At 34.8% G+C, this 19,306-nt stretch overlaps 3 protein-coding genes across 6 annotated transcripts; all 3 read right to left on the reverse strand.

Annotated features, from left to right (window-relative positions):
• Window positions 1-97: 97 nt before the first annotated feature.
• Window positions 98-4,271, reverse strand: LOC110783982 (prefoldin subunit 1). Of its 4 annotated transcripts, none has more exons than XR_008931912.1 (7): window positions 4,116-4,271; window positions 3,875-3,937; window positions 3,705-3,758; window positions 1,930-2,035; window positions 1,058-1,257; window positions 712-821; window positions 98-281 (listed from the first exon to the last, which is right to left on the reverse strand). XR_008931912.1 is itself a non-coding variant. In XM_021988395.2 (7 exons), the coding sequence occupies exons 2-7, from the start codon at window positions 3,896-3,898 to the stop codon at window positions 708-710; spliced, it is 390 nt and encodes a 129-aa protein (XP_021844087.1). In that variant the 5' UTR covers window positions 3,899-3,937; window positions 4,116-4,271; the 3' UTR covers window positions 586-707. The 4 variants fall into 4 exon arrangements, 1 of the variants encoding a protein (XP_021844087.1); XR_008931909.1 differs by having other exon boundaries at window positions 98-317; XM_021988395.2 differs by lacking the exon at window positions 98-281 and having other exon boundaries at window positions 586-821; window positions 1,058-1,142; window positions 1,251-1,257.
• Window positions 4,272-8,089: 3,818 nt separating this feature from the next.
• LOC110783981 (beta-amyrin 28-monooxygenase-like) lies at window positions 8,090-10,918 on the reverse strand. The gene is made up of 3 exons (XM_021988393.2): window positions 9,817-10,918; window positions 9,536-9,723; window positions 8,090-8,721 (listed from the first exon to the last, which is right to left on the reverse strand). The coding sequence occupies exons 1-3, from the start codon at window positions 10,769-10,771 to the stop codon at window positions 8,425-8,427; spliced, it is 1,440 nt and encodes a 479-aa protein (XP_021844085.1). The 5' UTR covers window positions 10,772-10,918; the 3' UTR covers window positions 8,090-8,424.
• A 1,265-nt stretch (window positions 10,919-12,183) lies between these two features.
• LOC110784011 (beta-galactosidase 15-like) lies at window positions 12,184-16,266 on the reverse strand. Its single transcript, XM_021988421.2, has 12 exons — window positions 16,039-16,266; window positions 15,663-15,871; window positions 15,472-15,538; window positions 15,263-15,355; window positions 15,023-15,166; window positions 14,820-14,908; window positions 14,622-14,727; window positions 14,172-14,378; window positions 13,500-14,075; window positions 13,179-13,415; window positions 12,584-13,075; window positions 12,184-12,486 (listed from the first exon to the last, which is right to left on the reverse strand). Exons 1-12 carry the CDS (start codon window positions 16,198-16,200, stop codon window positions 12,376-12,378), a joined length of 2,493 nt encoding a protein of 830 aa, XP_021844113.2. The 5' UTR covers window positions 16,201-16,266; the 3' UTR covers window positions 12,184-12,375.
• Window positions 16,267-19,306: the final 3,040 nt, after the last annotated feature.

A 19,306-nucleotide genomic window follows, 5' to 3' on the forward strand; every position in this document is an offset into this window, starting at 1 on the left:
AGGTCCTATGACACCAAATTTTGAATTTCGTACACCTCTAAAGATCTTCAAGTTATGAAACAGGTATCGTTAAGTTCATTATACAACAATTACAATCTACATAAATTTTAATTGATACAAATCGATGAGGGTATCTTCAAACTAAGATTGCAAATACTTACAGGATGCACCCTTCTTGCAATACCAACTCTCAAAAATTTACAAACACGTTGCCCTCTAGGAGGCGGCAGCCTTGAAGAGCCTCCCATTCCATCAAAAGTAAACTGGCTATTCTTACTAGCCTGGTAGCCATGCTAAAACTTTAAAATACATTGAACCTATAATGTATTTAAACTTTTTAAAGTCATGCTAAATAGGCTATCATGTTAAATGAATAAAATAAAAATTTCTCTATCTATCTTTGGAGCCTTCACAATCTTTACTTATTTCAACAGAATTTTTTATCAAATTATAGTTTATAGGTACTGAACATGTAAAGTATTTAGCGTTTACTCATATTTACTTATTTTCAATTAGGTGATGCCAAAAGCAATACGGATTTCGTACGAGATCCTCTTGGACAGGCTCGCAGAAGTCAAGAGTAAATAAAAAGAAGAATAAGAATCCTTGAATTAATGTTATCATGAAACCCATTCAGGAAATTTAAAACAGAACTAAAAGACTCTTAACCATAGAACAGGGTTAAAGAAAGTCCTCAGAAGTGAGAATTACATTACTGATAGGGACATGATTTGACTGGCGAGACCTGGATCTTGTTGCAGTAGCTCCTTCAGGTTGTTTTCTACTTCCCCCAGCTGTTTCTCCAGGTACTCTTTAGAAGTCTGTCACCAAAAATTAAAGACAATGCACCAAGTAAGAATCTCCAGCAACACAGTAATCTCTCTATGAATATACTAAATACAGCTGAAACTGGAAAAAAAAGAAACACAATTTTGCTAGGTGGTGTTATTAATATAAAATCTAATCAAAAGATTTTGAAAACTATAAACCTAAAGACCAAACAAAGTATATGTCCCAGAGTCAAAAGGAAAATAAACAAATTTATAAGCACCAGAACCTGCAAAGAAGCAATTGCCGTCTCACTATCCTTGAACTTCTGTTCCTGTTCATTAATCAAGACCGACTTTGGCTCCAGTACGAACCTAAGTATTATGATGGACAGAAAGAAACCACAAAGGGGAATCAAAATACTGTTTTGGATTTGTAACACAGATTCCTACAAGTACAAGTAAGCCAAGAAAGAGACTCACGTTCTCCCTGCAAAACAAAGGAAACGAAATTACCAATCAGTACATAAATCTATGAAGGTAAACAATCAACTAAAAGACAGCAGTTGCAGATGAATTGAACATTGGTTCAAAGGATATACAGAACATTTATTGTGTGGGTAGCTATACAGCATAGGTTGCACACAAAGGATAGGTTGTACAAAAATGGAGTGAGTCAGGATGACGTTTGCCTCATTTGTGGCTAGGACCTGAATGCAGGAAGTTCTACAGTGGATAGACACCCAGAATCAATTCAACGGTTTTGAAGGAATGATGCTTATGGAATCACAAGTTAGATAGATTAGACATACTTGTAAAGAATATTAAAATTGATGTAGAAACCAGAATTCATAGTTTGATGAAAAAAATAGTAATGGTTTGAGTCCATATACTGTAAATAGATTTTAGTTTGGTTTCACATGCTTGTTGCCTGGGTAGTTTTTCTATTCTGGCTGTTGGCATCTGGCCCTTCCTATAAGGTACAGAAGCACAGCTTTGAACTTGAGTTGTAAAAATAGTTTAGTTTTGAACGTATCAGCTATATTTATCAAAAATAATAAAAATTGGTTCCAAATTCAAAACCACACGCACACCACAACTATATACATGCCATTTGGTTTACTATATGTATCAAGAACTTTTACTGATATTAAAACCTTACCTATGGATTTGTAAGTATTTGTGCCATCAGGCACTTGTCGCAACTCCTCCAAGGTTAAGTAAGCACGCTTCTTTTCTGTTTCTTTAGATCGGATTTGACTTTGCACCTGCACAGATCATAGAACATGGTTAAATTTAACAATACAAAAGCATAACAGACAAATAACAGCTAACGGAACTAGTGTAGTAGAGGGTATCAATTTAAGAGAAGGATCATTTAAAATGACTCTGCTAATGTCAAAATAGGAGACATGTTACAAACTTACAATGAGCATCATATCACACTAAACAAGTTCCTTTTCATCCTCACAATATGGTTTGTGAGAGTACCGGGATGAGTTGTAGGTTTTGGAGATGGTCCAGAGAAAGAAGCAAAAGTGTTCTGTAAACAATTTCACCTATCTGCCTATGCTAGCTGTTTTTTCGCTTGGCATTCCAAAACCCAGATATAGAGGCTGGCATTAGCTAATGAATGGACAACATAGAACACTGTAGAAGTTTTTGTACCAGGTACTATTTTACCAGTAATGTGTAACATCGGATGAAATCCAAAGCCCAAATTCCAAAGTTAGCATAATCGGCTGCAGACCAGCCTGATCAGGAGATTTCTTGGAAGTGCCCCACTTTCAGACTTTCAGTATCTATTCTCCATTGACTCCATCAAATGAGATAATATAGGGAATTAGGGATGATATGGTACCAGTTGCACGCACGACTATAATGGGTCCAAAATGCTTCAAATAGATTAACCATCTTTACAAAGCCAACATTTGGAATTTTCATGTAAATATAGGCTACACAAGAAATAAGGCCATTGCAACTCGCCAACTCCTCAACCATTTGAAGACCGTTTTCAGCTCAGTACCTATGTCAGTTGAACTGTAGGTCTTGTAAGGAGTATACCGATTATCCAATTCGTTAGCTTTTGAATATTCCTACTATTTTTCAAGACCCCAGAATAAGTATCCATTTCTTAAGTCAAATACGTCTTAGACATAGGTGTTGCAAATTGCCAACGTCTTAGACACTAAAATCTCTCATACTCTCCTCCGACCCTCCTCTCCCATCCTTGACAACCAAAATTATCCTAATACTCTACTTCCGACCATCTTATACCTGAGCATTGGCACATTCCAGTTTCCAGTTCTAGCCAGTCGAATTAGTAACTCAATGATTTCAATCATTACATAGCACCATAGTGACTTGGCTTTAAGGTGGTTTCTCCGTGGACAATTCTTTATGTTCCCGACCTTAAATGCAACAACATTTCTGTTGGTCAGCTTATTCGTGACTCATATTGTACTGTGACATCTAGACATTTCTGTAATATAGACATAAAGTTCCAATGGGAAATAAACAAGGAGATCATCTTGTCCACTTGTGTTGACCCTATATCCCGCATGGTAACAAAGATGAATACGCATTGGCCGAGAACCTTCTTCCACGTAGACAACCAAATGAAAAAAAATTCATATCCTACTCTCATATCCAAATTCCTCCATCCATTTTACTTGTCTGGTGTGTATTCAAGCACAGTGTTCATTGGGTGGATTGGACATCCGATATGCATACATTATGAAAACTAAAACTAAAATAAAGCAACATAAAAACCAATCTTTTCTTTGTAAAGTAAAAATCCCCAATATCATGAAAATTTTCACCTTTTCTTAAATTATATGCAATACGAATACGATTAAGAATAAATCATAGTAAGTACAAGGCACCAAAACTCAATACAAACCAACAATGTAATTTTCTATACTAAGGGGAGTTTACCTGCTTCAATTTTCCAGTAGTCTCAATCATTCGTCCTTGAATCTCCATAAATGCCTATACAGAAAAGTTCCTCAAGTCAGCAATACCTCAAATTAAAGTAACATATAAATATTAGCTGTGTCAATTTAAAATAACCGCAAAAAAAATGCAGAAATTAAGCTAAAACATACAGTTCTGTTTGCTTCGTCCGCCATTTTAGCTACTGAAATGCATACACAACTCGGAATCAATTACTGTTTCAGAAGAATAGAAAATAATCCAAGATACAAATTATTAGTAGTAGTATTAACAACGAAGGACTCAAAAAGGAATTTGCAATCAAGAACAATAAACGATTCACTAGGGTTTAGATGAAAAACCCTAGATCCATAAATTGATTGAATGATTAAATTGCGAAGAGGTTAAACTAACCTCGGAAATAATAGGTTTCCGGGAAAGAATCGAGGTTTTGACTTCAAATCGCCGGTCGCCAGCGGCAGATCACCGGAGGTAAAGGGAAACTGTTTGTGCAGCTCAGGAAGAGTATGTGAATAGAAAAAAAAAGACGGTTGGTTTTCTTTTCTTTCGAATTTTTTCTTGTGTTTTAAGGCTTGTTCTTTAGAGAATTGAACTGAACTGAACTGAATTGAATTGAACTGAACTGAACTGAACTGAATGCTCCTGAATTGAACTGGACTGAACTGAACTGAACTAAATGCTCCTGAACTGAACTGAACTGGACTGAACTGAATGCTCCTGAACTGAACTGAACTGGACTGAACTAAATTGAATTGAACTGAACTTAACAGAATATATTAACGAAATAAAAATAATAAATAATAAATAATAAATAATAAATAATAAATAATAAATAATAAATAATAAATAATAAATAAATAATAAATAATAAATAATAAATAATAAATAATAAATGATAAATAATAAATGTTAACTAATAACTAAAGGATAATTATTAGTTAAGAACTAAATAACTATATAATAAATAATAATAATAATAATAATCTGAAATTGATTATTCAATAATTACAATAATGTTATATTATAATAATAATAATAATTCATATTTAATAACTAATAACTAAATAATTAATAACTAATAATCCGTAACTAATTAATAAATATTAATAAATTAAATTAATTATGAATAAATAATTAGTTATAAATAATAATAATAATAATAATAATTATAAATAATAATTAGTTGACTTGACTGGGTCTTCCCCTATGACGCAATCTGGGTTGTCAGGCTTCATTCCGGGTCGGGTTGTGGCGGTTGCAGCTCAGCGGAAGCAGGATAAGTATGCGGCACGTTGTAGGGCTTTGGGTTACGGTTTCTTTCCTTTTTCCTTCTCTTCTTTTGGGGAATTAGAGAAAGGGGCTGTTTCTTTGCTGAAGCGGGTTCAGGCGTACTCCAGGGCTCAGGACATTGGGGCACGGGCAGCTGCCCACATTTTCAGCAGGATCGGGTTCGCCATAGCTAGAGGAGTGGGGGCCCAGATTGTATCTCGGCTCCCCTCCAACTTCTTGTAGTTCACTTGATCTTTATAGCTTGTTAAGCTTGTAACGTTATAATAATAATAATAATAATAATAATAATAATAATAATAATAATAATAATAATAATAATAATAATAATTCATGAAGCGAAGTGCATGGACAACGGTTATGGTTTTATTGCGTTTGCTTTCTCCACCTTTGGAGAACTGGGTGTACGGGGTGTCCTACCGGCACCACCACCTGGTACCGGCACCACCACCTGGTACCGGCAGAACTCCCCGTATGTAAACTTAACCTGCAGGTAATCTGGTCATCTTAGGTAAATATCCTCTACCGGCATTATTTGCAAGACCCCTTCCGGCATTATCATGAAGACAACCAACCAAGGGTCACTATCAACAGGTCGCTATCTAACCACAAGGGACCTACCAGATCGTACCCTTGGATTGGTCTATATAAGGAGCACCTCATTTATTGCTATGAGGTACACAAACACTTAAACACACTTCTTTCTTACTCTCTAAACATCTCTTAATCATCTCTTAATCTCTCAGTAATCTTACTTAAGCATCTGAGGGGAATCCTCGAACCACCCCCGAGGCTAGTTAATCCATTCTGTTGTGCAGATACCAACCGGCACTCCCGACAGGAATCCAGTATCCCACAGTCAGCTGTTCTCATTCCACACCCGGAACAATTGGCGCTAGAAGGAGGGGACCTTATCCCTTGAAACGGTAGAACAGTCAGCATGGATTTCTCACAGAAAGACGGTAAAAAATCAAAGAAAAGTCAAGAAAAAGCAACAACCCCGCAACCGGCGACAACCTCCAAGTTCGAACCCTCACTTCTAAACCCCGCCCATCCATCACAAACACAATCAGTTATAAGCCCAGCAACAAAAAACACCTCGATACCGGCACAAAAGGAATTCACAGTGGAGGACGATGATGAGTTAGAAATAGAAAGCCCTGCCAGAGAGCAACCGAAAACTCCGCTGGAGCAGACGCTGCAGGAGCGCCTGTCTCCCCTGTCGGAAGTATTCACGGGAGAGCAATTGAAAACACTGTCAGCGGTGATGGCCGCTTTGTCAGAGCTACCACCCTCGCAGCAGCTAGGGTCAGTCGACAGTCTAAGAAAGACCAGGTCGGCGGTTCCCCAGTTACCTGTTAGGGATCTCCTAACCGCCCTGAATCAAGAAAACACCCCAGAAAAAAGAAAGCGCTCGGATCCGGCGGAAACAGAATGGCCTGGAACAGAGCAAGTCCCAATCGCGGAATATCAACGTTGGAATTTTTTAAGATTTTTTAAAACAGACCATGTTATTTTGTTTTAATTGCATATATTTGCTATTTCCGTTTCAGAATGTGGTCTTTACCGTAGTGGAGGTGCTAATAAGGGCTTAGTGGGTTACATGTCAGCCTATATATTATATTTATTTTGACCTCATAAACAATAAGACTAGAAGAGAACGTAAAGAAAGTTATGAAATAGACATAGCAAAGAGAGTAACCATGCATGTTATTTTTCCTCTAGAAAGAGATTAAGAGAGTAACTATGCTCACATCTTTCATGCATGTGATCGATAGAGTGATAATGGTGGTTTCACAGCTTGGGAGCCTATGCGAACATTCCGATGGGTGGAGGTACGAGACCCACTTCTAGCTTCTACATGAATGAATTTGTAACTTAAACTCCTTGGAATTTGGAAATACTAATAATTTCTCATGACAATTATTTGACATGATGCCTCAGAAATTCAACCCAATTGAGATTTTCGGAGATTCTCTAATCGAACGAGAGTAAGCTTTATACATTATGCCTATATTTCTACCAATAGTCCAAAATTTTTGTAATAGTTTGTGTTTTCAAGAAAAATAGTAACAAGTTTAAGAAAATGAAGGGCTTTTATTTCAAAGTTGAATCTATATGTAGGAATTCTAATAAGTCAATAACTTAATTTCCGGTTATAAGGTACATTGAGTGCACTTCCGCAGTAATCCAAGCTTTAACAATGTTCATGGAGCAGCATCCTGAATACCGGAGGGTGGAAATTGAAAACTGCATCTCTAAAGGGATACGCTATATCGAAAACACTCAGAAATCTGATGGTTCCTGGTAAATCTTTTACCCTTAAACTTGCAATATACTCTAGAATTAGTAAAGAATTCCAATTACAGGAAAATTATTACTAATCACCCACCAAGCACAGTAACGGATCTAAAAATTCGAGATAGCAGGGTCACTATTTAAAAATTGACGAAACTTTCACTAAAATTATGTATTTTTTTAAAAATAAATAATGAAAATTTAACTATAAAATTAAAAATAAAAATAAAATTCAAGTGGGGTCAAGGACCTCCCTAAACCTACCGTGGATCCGCCACTGACCAAGCAGATTGTCAAAGGACCAACTCAACCAAAAGTTTAAGCTGATTGTTGGAGCCCCAAGATGAGTTTTATACTCTAATGAATATGTGCGGTTATTTCTTTTGTTTTGTGAGGACAGGCATGGTTTTTGGGGGATCTGTTATACATATGGAACGTGGTTCGCAGTGGAGGCACTAGTTACTTGTAAGAAAAACTACCATAACAATGTTGCTGTGTACAAGGCTTGCCAGTTTTTGCTGTCAAAGCAGTTGCCTGATGGTGGTTGGGGCGAGAGCTACCTCTCCTGCTCAGACAAGGTTTACACAAACCTTGAAGGAAACACATCAAATTTGGTGCAAACTTCCTGGGCATTGTTAGCTCTCATTAAAGCAGGCCAGGTCAGTGTAATTTTTCACTAATTCTATAACACAACGATAAACCAACTCAATAATATATACAACCAACAAGGGAATTGAACCAACCTATACTACATATGGAATAAATAATGTGAGCAAATTAAGTTTATTTGAATTAATTTCTGAAATGAACAGGGAGATGTGGATCCAACGCCTATAGAACGAGGAATGAGACTCCTAATTAACTCACAAATGGAAGATGGGGACTTTCCGGAGCAGGTAGTTTTATGATTTCATAACATACGGATTAACAAGGTAATTTAATATCCATATCATCTATTACATGAAATCACTTAATAGAAACATCAAACAACTAATAATATGAATAAAAAATAATTCATCACAAACCTATATGACCGATAACAATTAAGTTGGTTGATTTAAAAACATTCTTTGATTTGAAGCAACTAACGACTTCATTGACAATCTATTTTCCCGCATTATATATATGGAATGAGTCGGATAGGCAGCCCTTTTGCTGGCATAGGAAAAGGATCAGCTATTATTTTCTCATCCGGAATTAGTTTCTCCCACCTATATCTCTTCACCACATTGTGCATAAACACTAGTATCTCCAACCGTGCATACTCCTTGCCAGGGCACATCCGAGGCCCTCCCCCAAATGGCACGTACGTGTATGGTGCTGGCCCACTGCCGTCGAACCTGCTCGGGTCAAACTTTTCCGGGTCCGTGAAATATTGTGGGTTTCGGTGAGTCGAATATGCACTCCAGTACAACTACCACCAACAAAAACACAACCAAGACGGTGTTAGAAGTAACACGGTTCAAACTGTGAATAAATGAGGTAAAAAAAGTATGCCAAAACTCTTTAAAATGTAGGTAAATGGGCCAGGCTATACCCAAAAGGTGGCCCAACCAATAAAGTGGAAACCATAGTTTCAAGGTCAAATCTTTTCTTCAGCTCTACTATGTTACTCGGATTCGGGTACAGGTGTTGGACACGGGTATGGATCCGAGTGTCGGATCCGGTAAAGTTAAATATTTCAAGACACAGGGACCCTGTTTTAATTTTAGACACGGGTATGGGGACTTGGAAAAAGTTATTAGAAAAATTAATAAATTAAAGAAAAAGAATTAATTTCTTTTGAAAAAAAAATGAAAAAGTTTTCTTAAAGCTGCCCCATGCTTAAAACAAAAAACAAAGTGAATTTTATTCCTAATTAATAGATGTAGGGTTAATAAAAAAAAACTAGATTGAATTTTTTTTAAAGCAGGGACTGGTCAGCCACGTCTGACTGACCGGCCAAAGATCCAGTACAGATTCCATACCCGGATTAGTGTTGTGTCGGGTCGACACGGGTATGAGTTCAAAAGCGGAGTGTCGAAGTAACACAAGAAGTGTATCCTACCACGTCTGTACCAGTTAACATTCTAAGGTAAGTGTTACAAATGGTCAACTTTTTTGTTTTAAAATATTTTTACGAGTAAAGTGATAGTCCCGTGAGCATTTTTAGTAATGGAGCAATCTTTTAGGGACAAATTAAAATTAAAATGAGAAATGGGGCAAACAAAAGGGGACGTAGGGAGTACCTTCCAGCCCTTAGGAATGGTAAAACCAGCATACATAAAGTCAGTCATAGCTTCTCTAAAAGCTCCTTGTAATGGAGGTATTAACCTCATTACTTCACAAGCCACATTCCATGAGTACTTCATCTTTTGAATATCCTCCCAAGTCAACAACTCCCCTGGCACTTTCGATTTTGCAATCTCCATTTGCTCTGTACACCCCAAGATATTCAGTAAAAAACCAACATTATTTATTCATGATCAAAATAGGCAATATATAAGTTTCAATTTTCTCTTTTAGTTACCTTCATATACTGCATTATATACGTGAGGAAGTTCAGCAAGATATTTGACAATGAAGGAAATGACAATACTAGCAGTATCATGCCCACCAATCAACAAGCCCAGAATTTTATCTGCAATATCCATTTCACTCATATTCTGCCCATTTTCATCTGTTATAGTTAGCATATGTGACAATATATCTTGGGTGGTTGTTGCTTTTTTCTCTGCTAAATCAACCTTCCTCTGGTTAATGATCAATCTAAGCTCCTTCCTTATAAACTCGGCTGCCTTAATCGCCTTGTTAAATGGCGTTCCAGGAAGATTAACCGGAATAGATATGACCCCGGAAACCAGGAGGTGAAACGGGTCAGCAAAACGAGCTATATGGTTTGGGTCATCGACACTAAGAAAAAGGCGGCATGCGAGCCAAAAGGTGTATCTTTTAGCTAATGGGAAAACAAAGACGTCCTCTTTGTTTTCCCACTCAGAGACGAAATGTCTCTGAGCGATGGTATCCATGATACTGACGTACCTTTGTAAGGCCTCGGCCTTGAGAAATTGAGGAAGGAGTTTCCTCATTTTCTTAGACTCCTCTTTGGAGTTTGTTTGAAGGGAGGTGGGGAAGACTTTGTTTACGGCCTCCGGCCACCAGGTTGTAACAAACTTGTTCTCGTTCGAGAACAAGAATTTGTTACCTGGTGGGCCGCAAACAAAAGCCACAGGCTCCCCAAGAATGCTTGTCTTGAAGCATTCTTGGGAGTATTTGAACATTCGGTCAAATACAAATTTCTCAGGGTGGCCTCTCCATCCGGTGGATAAGAACTCTAGAGTCTCGCCGAGGATAGGCCACCCTGTCCTCCCTGGAGGGAGGTTGGCAAAGGAGAAAAGGGACTGGTGTTTGTAGAAAGCAATTTGAAGTGAAAGTAAGACGAGGAACACAAAGCCTAAGAAGAAGTAACAGAAAAAGAGTTCCATATTTCTTTTTTACTTATAGTTACTTGTTTGAATATTGGAAGTGTTGTTTTGCTATGAAATGTTGAGAAAGGAGGGAATGTTGCTTATATAATCATTTTGAAAGAGTTATGAATGTTAATTCTTGTGAATCTTTTGGCTAACAAGATTCTATTATCATTAGTCAGATCTTGTTTGACAAGATTGTCATGAAAATCTTTGTTTGTAAATTAATGTATCTCAAATATTTTCTGATGCATTCTAGCTTCTTCTCGATCAATTCCAGATTTTGGTCGCCCGTGTTAACAATCCAGTCTTTGATTTGTGATTTAGGGGAGTTGGATTAACTTAATAATCATTAATTAATACCAATAGTTTAACACTTTTGAGTTTGACATAGTCTAGCTAGTTTGTTGGATTCTTCTGAGGATATATATATAAATATCCTCGGCAGTTTGATTGTCAAATGTCATATACTAAGTGTTTATATACTTCCTTTGTTCCGCAAATATCACACCATATTGGATCTTATTAGATTTTTATCTTTGTTTACGGAGGAAGTATATTTTTTATTGCACACATAAGATAAACATTGTATGTTAGAACTTGGATATACTATTTGGCCCATTTGTCCTCGAGTACAAGTTGGGCTTAATTAAAAGTCAAAACTGGTATTTCTCGTAACAAAAGCATGTTTAGACCATATGGATGATCGATTAGAGCTAACCTTAAAAGTATAATCAACCAAAGAAATTGGATCTTCACACGATACTGATTGCATCATCCGGTTTCGGGACCTTGTAATGTAACGAGCCAAGAACCAGGTCAAACTTAGGCTAATATATAAGCTAAAGATACTATTTTTCTTTGGGATAAGCTAAGATACTACACAATTTCTTATTTATAATGGGTGTACAATAAATATTGCACACCGAAGTAAAAGTTGACTCAAAATGCTTAAAGTTACATTTATATATGTAAAAGTTATCTATTTTTTAATGATAAATTTTTTCATTTGAATAAAAATTATTCCTTCAAAATCACTAATAATGTATAAATTAATCATTTAACCCTTTAAAATGTTTATCTATCAACTTTTAATTTTATAATATAAAAGTTACAGAAATATAGGTTAAAGTTACAAAAAACTGCATAAAAGTTATATTGGTGTACAATAAATTGTGCGCGCAAGACCTTTTGAAGATACTAATTGATTTGGTCTTCTAACATAAAAACAGGCTGTCAAAAGATTTGGAACTGAAAAAATCATTTAAAATTTGACTCCTTGATCGATGATCAGATGATCTAGTGTGTATGCACGCAATTAACATGTGTAATCTTCAAGAGTTGCCTTAGTCCGTACTTGGAATATCATACCCTGCTAACATTTAGAATAATAACAACCAATACTACTATTATGATAACAACAGTGGATGTAAACAAATAAAATACTCTGTTAATTTTGAATCGTTTTATTTATTGTGATACAGAAAAATATTCTGTATTATACTATACTATCATGTACGAATGTGTATTAATGCTAAAAAATATTCAGTAATAACTCCTAAAACTAAATCTAAATCTAAAAACTGATTAACTCCTAAAACTAAATCATAAAACTACTCATATTAACAAACAACCTCCACTGCAAGTCTCTTGATTTCATCTCCACAGTTTGATGCTGCACCAAATACCTTCTCCGAAACATCTACTGAACAAGTCTCTTTGCCAACACAAGTCTGCAATATCAAAAACCAAAATTAGAACTCACAAAATAATATATAAAAATAATTACAACTAGAAGGGGAAAATAACACAACATATAATAATAATTACCTTAGTAAGGATGCTCTTAGCATCATTGGCTCCTTCACAAGATCCTTTCTCAAATGAGCCACAAACACCAGTTGGGTTACCAAAACTAGCAAAGTTAATACCAGAAATGTATCTTCCTTCACAAGAAAACTCTAGTGTATTTCCCTCGTACACATTTGCACAAGCTCCTCCTGTTCGTACTGTTTTGAAGTTTACTTGGGTCGGGTTTCCCCCGAATTCCTCGAATAGGACTAGGGTGTTCACATCGTCCCTTAAGAAAGATCGCGGTACATGGTAGTCTGTTTGGATGGATTTCCCACAGTTGGAGACACACTTGTTGTTATCGTATTGGCCGCGGTAGTCGCAAGCTTTGAGGTCACAACCATCTTCATCGGCTAAATAGCTTGGCCAATATCTTCCAATGCTTACTCCATTCACAAAAGCTTCTCCCTTTCCCATCCCACTTAGGTCCACAGCTACTGGGTCTTTTCCCAATGGTGGCTCGAATGTAGTCTGCATGGTTAATTAAAAAATGATTATTTTCATATCACAAACTATATAAACGTAGCAAATTAAACAGAATTAAATAGTTAAGTTATAGGAGTATTATTATTACCTTGTACCATGTCATTTTCCTGTTTATGGGCATGTTACTGTCTTTCTTCCATGTTAGAGCATAGGCTGATCCTTGGCTATAGAGCTTCTGGTTATCAAGACCTTGCAAACCAGTTGCATATGTCCATGGTTGAGACGATAAGTCCATTGTCACAACCTCATTGTTGTTCTTCTTTCCGACTAACTTTACCGGACCGGTTAGTCCGACTGGAGTCATGTCAAAGAATGGACCATAGTTCTACAATAGTAAAAGATTAAAAACGTTATATTAACATGTACATGAAATTATGTAAATTAATGATCTATATTTGTAAATATTTACCTGAAGTCCAACAGTAGCACTAAGGAGTGAAATAATGTTCTTCCCCTTCTTCAAATTATTAACCTTTTTCTCAAAAACGAAGTGGTAAGAACCTTGAGCAAATTCAGAACCAATTTCTTTCCCATTGACATAAGCATGAATAACATGGGCACTAGAATTGATCTGGAGGCTAATATCGTCACTGCTCCAAATGGGTTCATTGTCATCAAGGTTAATACTTGTCATGTACCATAAATAGTCACTAGTATCATTAGTAACAGCCTTTTGTTCGAGAAGAACATCCGAGGTGAATTGGCCATTACCGCCTTTAACATAGCTACCGATTATTTCAGGCCTCCAACTCCAAGAAAGAGAACTGGGTTCTTGTTCAGCTTCATTGGGTAAGTTTGCTTTTATGGAAGTTTGTGTGTTGACCTTAGCGGTGTTGTATGCTTCGTTTTTGCAATCGGGAAGAATGCTAACAGACCAAGCGGGAATGGTGAAGTTTTGACCTTGGAATGTAATGGTTGCATCGACAGAAGTGTTATCGTTGTTAATGAAACAACTTGAGACTTCATTGTACTTGTAACTTGTCACCTAAAAAATACAATAGAGTACGTTAATTTTCTCTAGTAAAAGCAAATTAAATTAGCAAATTAGTGTTATAAGTTAAATTTGGTTTAATTTAATTACCGTAACAGAGTTGCCCAAATCAGTTTTGAGAATATCTCCATAAGTGAGAGCCTTTTCCATTGAGTGTAGCACGTCGTGAAGTTGCTTGAGATGTCCGTATTTGGGTTGGTTCAAATTACCATATTCGTCGAGGGGTGCATCGTAATCGTAGCTCGTGGTGATGTACGGACCACCGGTAGTTCTTCCGAAATTAGTTCCTCCGTGGTACTGAAATATTAATCACAATTAGCAATTAAGTTATACTCGTTCCATAATGTTCCTCATTAATGATTTAATTATAATTTTAATTTCGTATTAGTAAAAATTATAAAAAATTAATATTTAGAAAATTAATATTGAAACGAATCCACACAAATTAACATTTAGACTCTTAATCATACTATTAATAAGGTCTTTAATCATACTATTAATAAGGTCTTTGACCATATGAATGGTAAAGTAATTAATTACCATGTAGTAATTTTGAAGAGTGCCTCCAGTTTGGAAGAAACGGGCAACAGCATAAGCAACATCTTCAGAAGTCCTGAATGGACGTTTACCACCCCAAGCTTTGAACCTGTTGTTTTACGTCACAAAATACCGTTAATCATCATATATTCGAACGAATTTTAGCAAAGTAAGCACAGATTATATGATCAGTTAACTTACCAGCCGGTCCAGTTTTCGGTCCAGATCTTTGGGACGTTAGGGTTGTTTGGGGTAAAATCATGACAATACCAACCATTGCATGTATTAATCTGGTTTTAGGGAAAAATAAAAGTCAATATAATCAGAATTGATGCAAATAATATAAATTTACATTAAATAAAAAGATGTTGTGCGTAGTAAATTTGTTAGTAAAATATATATACCATGGGTTGAGGTGCATCACTCTGTTGGCACATAAGCCATGGGACTCCGATGTTTTGAGCTACGGCCATTTTTGCACACCAATTTAGGTATTCTTTCCCGGCATCTCCGTAGGGAGCCATTACATTGCCATATTCGTTCTCGATCTGTATATAATCATACAAATATATGTAAACATCAAATTAAATTTAATTAAGTGAATTAATTAAAAGCCAGTGGACTAAAACGAGCCTTAGTAGTACCTGGGCAAGGATAATCGGACCACCTTGAGATGCAAAAAGGCTCTCCTTCTTCACCATATCTACTATCAAAGTTGTGAAATTTTGCATTTCATCCTGTACGTATACATTACAGTCAAGGAAGCTTTTAGCCATGCAAAAAATTAAAAAAATAAATAAAAAGAAAAACATTAGTTTTGTAAAATAATGCACAATAATTTGATTTATATTACCATGAAGACTTTATTATTAGTTCGGAGCTCGATCCCAGGCATGTTGTGCAACCAAACCGGAAAGCCTCTATTCAAAATAAATTCAATACATTATTATTAGAGCCACGACAATATGAATATGAATTGAATATACTAAGTAGTATGATCTAATAATTAAGGATAGATTATGGAAGCAATTAAGGTAAGTGTACCCATAATTCCATTCAGCACAGGCGTATGGACCAATACGAAGAATGGCATAAAGTCCAGCATCTTGAACTGTCTTCAAAAACCTTATAAGATTATTTCTACCGGTAAAATCATATTGCCTACGGACAGGTTCATGCGAATTCCAAAACACGTAGGTCTCAATTGCATCTAGCCCTCCGTCTTTAGACTTTTTGATTAAATCCGGCCACATCTACAAAATAGATAAACAAATAAGAATAAGACTCAATAAAATCACAACACAAAAGAAGAAGATTGATAATATAATTACAAACTTTTAATTAGTTGACATATATATATATATATATATATATATATATATATATATATATATATATATATATATATATATATAAATACCTCGGGAGTACTACGAGGATAATGGATGGAGCCAGAAAGGATGATCTTACGCTCTCCATTAATGAGAAGTGCACGTCCATCCTGAGAAACTTCGGTAGCGAGGGCTGAATGTGTAACACTAACAATGGTGATTATCGCTAAGAGAAGAGTAAACATCTTCATGTTTGATGTATGAAAAAGTCAATTATGATATTGATGAATTGGTGAAGGATGAAAGTATACGAACCCTATTTATAGTTTCAAATTAAAGGACCTATGCACGTAGTATTTGAATTTGGCTAGCTTACGTTATCCTCAATTTTATCCACTATGAATAACTTTAAGGATATAATTATTATTAAACTGGTTATTGTGTTATAATTATATATTTATCTTATTGAATATTTGTAATCACGAGTCTAGTTTCCTAGTTACGCCCGAACTAATAATATGATAAGCTTAAGGATAAACTTGTCATTTTAGGGTTAACTCTCTGTTTTTTAATCAGTAATTTTGGTCTCTTTTGTTGATTAAAACTTCTAATCTGATTTTCCTAGCAAGAAGCGATAGATGTTGTGCGCACCGGTAACTTTTAATGGATTTTTTTTAAAAGAAAGTACGCAGTATATGGTTACGTTTATGCATTACGAGTGATTTTCATGAGGTGATTTTTATTATAAAAAATGTATCAGTAAAAAATAAATAACTTTTAAGTATTTTAATGTAACATTACCTCTGCCTCACAATATTTATCTTACACAGGTGTAATTAAGAATTTATGTTTCTATAGATAAGTGTCTATTCCTTTATGTTTATTCAATTTCTTTAAACCCTATTTAATTTCAAGTACTCCGTAGTTTGAAGTTGTGAGATAGTTGAATTGTCGATTGTCATACAGGGAAATTTATCAAAAGCTCTTTTCTTAATTCAAAATTTCTTAGAATCCTACATAATAAAAATTACGGTGAGATGGTGACCTCTAAGAGAATAAATTAGATCGTAATAGGATCCTTTGGAGCCAGATTAGATTGGTTTTTATTTTGTTTTTTTTTTTTTCGTTTCCGGTAAGTTTTAGCCGATGTCAAAAAAAATAAAATAAAATAAAATAAAAATAATAATAGGATAACACACGACTACCTTGGACACAATTTCTAATCCAACATTCTACTTCTTATCTTATACCAAGTCCTATACTATTCTATGAACTCCTAGTATAAGTACCAATTCGTGGACTATGGACCGTGGTGCACATAGAGCTACGTGCACCAAAAGAACATGTGTGCATAAGTAAAAGAACACGACACTACGGCAAAAGAACATGCGATATAATATTTCACTTTTTTATTATAAAAATAATTTATTATTTTACTATTTATTAAAACCTAAATAAAAATAATACTCATGTTCTTTCAATTATATACCGTGTTCTTTTGGTGCACGTAGCTCTATGTGCACCATGGTCCACCTTCTAAATTGCGCTTAACTAATTCTTATCTTATGATCACACTAATCTTTTATCCTATGAACCCTTGCTACTTAATTTTTATCCTATAAAATACTACTCCGTAACTTTTAGTGTCGTAACTAGTATAACACCCGTGCGATGCACAATTTGAAAATCATAATATAAAATTTGGGTATAGGGATTTTTTTACACTAATACAATATTGTATTAAGTGAGTATGACTATCAACGGTGGTAGGAACATATTTAAAATTATTCTTAATTGTCACACAACCCTCTTATGTACTAATAAATCTTAACACACATCTTCATTCTACTCATCTTTAACCCACACGAATTAACACCTTAGTATGTATAACTTACCAATAAACTTGATAAAATGTCTGACCCTCCGGACTTGTACCTGAATATCCGAAATAGAAGTCTTCTTACCCGTAAATAAATCCTACTCGAATGCACTCACTTTTGTCATTCTTAAATAACAGTCGGTTACTTAATCCAAGCACCAACTTTGACCTCAGTTAGGTCGTTCATAACCTATACCAGTAAAATATATTCATACTTAGTAAAAATAATAGCATATACCAGTTGTTTCGTATTAATAATTAATTTTATAAAATAATACTCAGTAAATTTTCTATATACTTTTCTATAAATTTATTGATATTAACGATCAAAGTTAAATCTTGAAAAGTGACACTTATTAAGGATTATGTATATATTCTGCTTTTGAGCATTCTGACATATATTCTTTAGCATTACACTTGTTATAAAGTCAAGAAAATACTTAATACTTACAACAAAATGTTCAAGGATTCGGGGCAAGCTAGTGGGTGTGTGGGACCATCACATGTAACCCCAACCTATATCCTCCTTACCATGGTACATAAAAAATCTATCTTGATTCCCCCACCAACTTATTATATATGAAGCACTTTTTTAAAAAAAATATAAAAAAATCGATATCTATGTATTTAATTTCACGTTGAAATTAAGGATTTTTTTTAATAATAATATGTTCTCTTTTTAAAAAAAATACGAAAAAAAAGAGTTTATAATACATTTTTCTGTATGTTAGTAAAAATACATGACTATGTTCATGGTAAGAACCTTTTCTTCCTGTCTAATAAAAAAAATTAAATCACATTTTCTAGCATACAAAACATTTTCCTGGTCAGGGTTTTTTTATTTATTTTTTAACCACAATTATCTTTATTATGGTCTTCTCATCCACTTATATGACCTTAATTATTGAAATAAGTTCCAGATCCTATAAGTTCAGGTAATTAGTTGAAGAGAAATCCCCCTATATGAGCCAACTCTTGAAATAAAGTAAAAAAAATGATTTTCCCTTTCATACTTATTGAATAATGTCATTCGATTTTCAATTTTAAGATATTAGTAAGTAGGAAAAAACTAAAGAAAAGTTTTTTTGCTTAATAGACGAATTTTTATAACTCTGAAGTTTAGGAATAATAACTTTCAATAATCAATTACAATGTTTCAAATTCAATAATCATACTCTATATTAGGTTAAACTACCTAGCTAGAAAGTTCAATTAGTTAGTCTATGATTCTTGTTTTACATATTTTTTCTCTAAATTCTCGCGTTTAAAAAGTTGTTCTACACTCACTCGTCTTTCCATAACTATGGTTTTTTTATTACTCCTATCAATGTGACAACTTTTTATAAAGTAAGAAGTTTGAATATTCAATGAATGAGTTATGTATTGTCGTTTGAAAGTCGAGAATATGATCATGCACATACTGATTTATTTTTTCTGACCAAAGTATAACAATTATCAATTATGAGCTAGTTATGTTG

This window comes from Spinacia oleracea, chromosome 1, assembly GCF_020520425.1.
Source record: "Spinacia oleracea cultivar Varoflay chromosome 1, BTI_SOV_V1, whole genome shotgun sequence".
Taxonomy (NCBI): domain Eukaryota; kingdom Viridiplantae; phylum Streptophyta; class Magnoliopsida; order Caryophyllales; family Amaranthaceae; genus Spinacia; species Spinacia oleracea.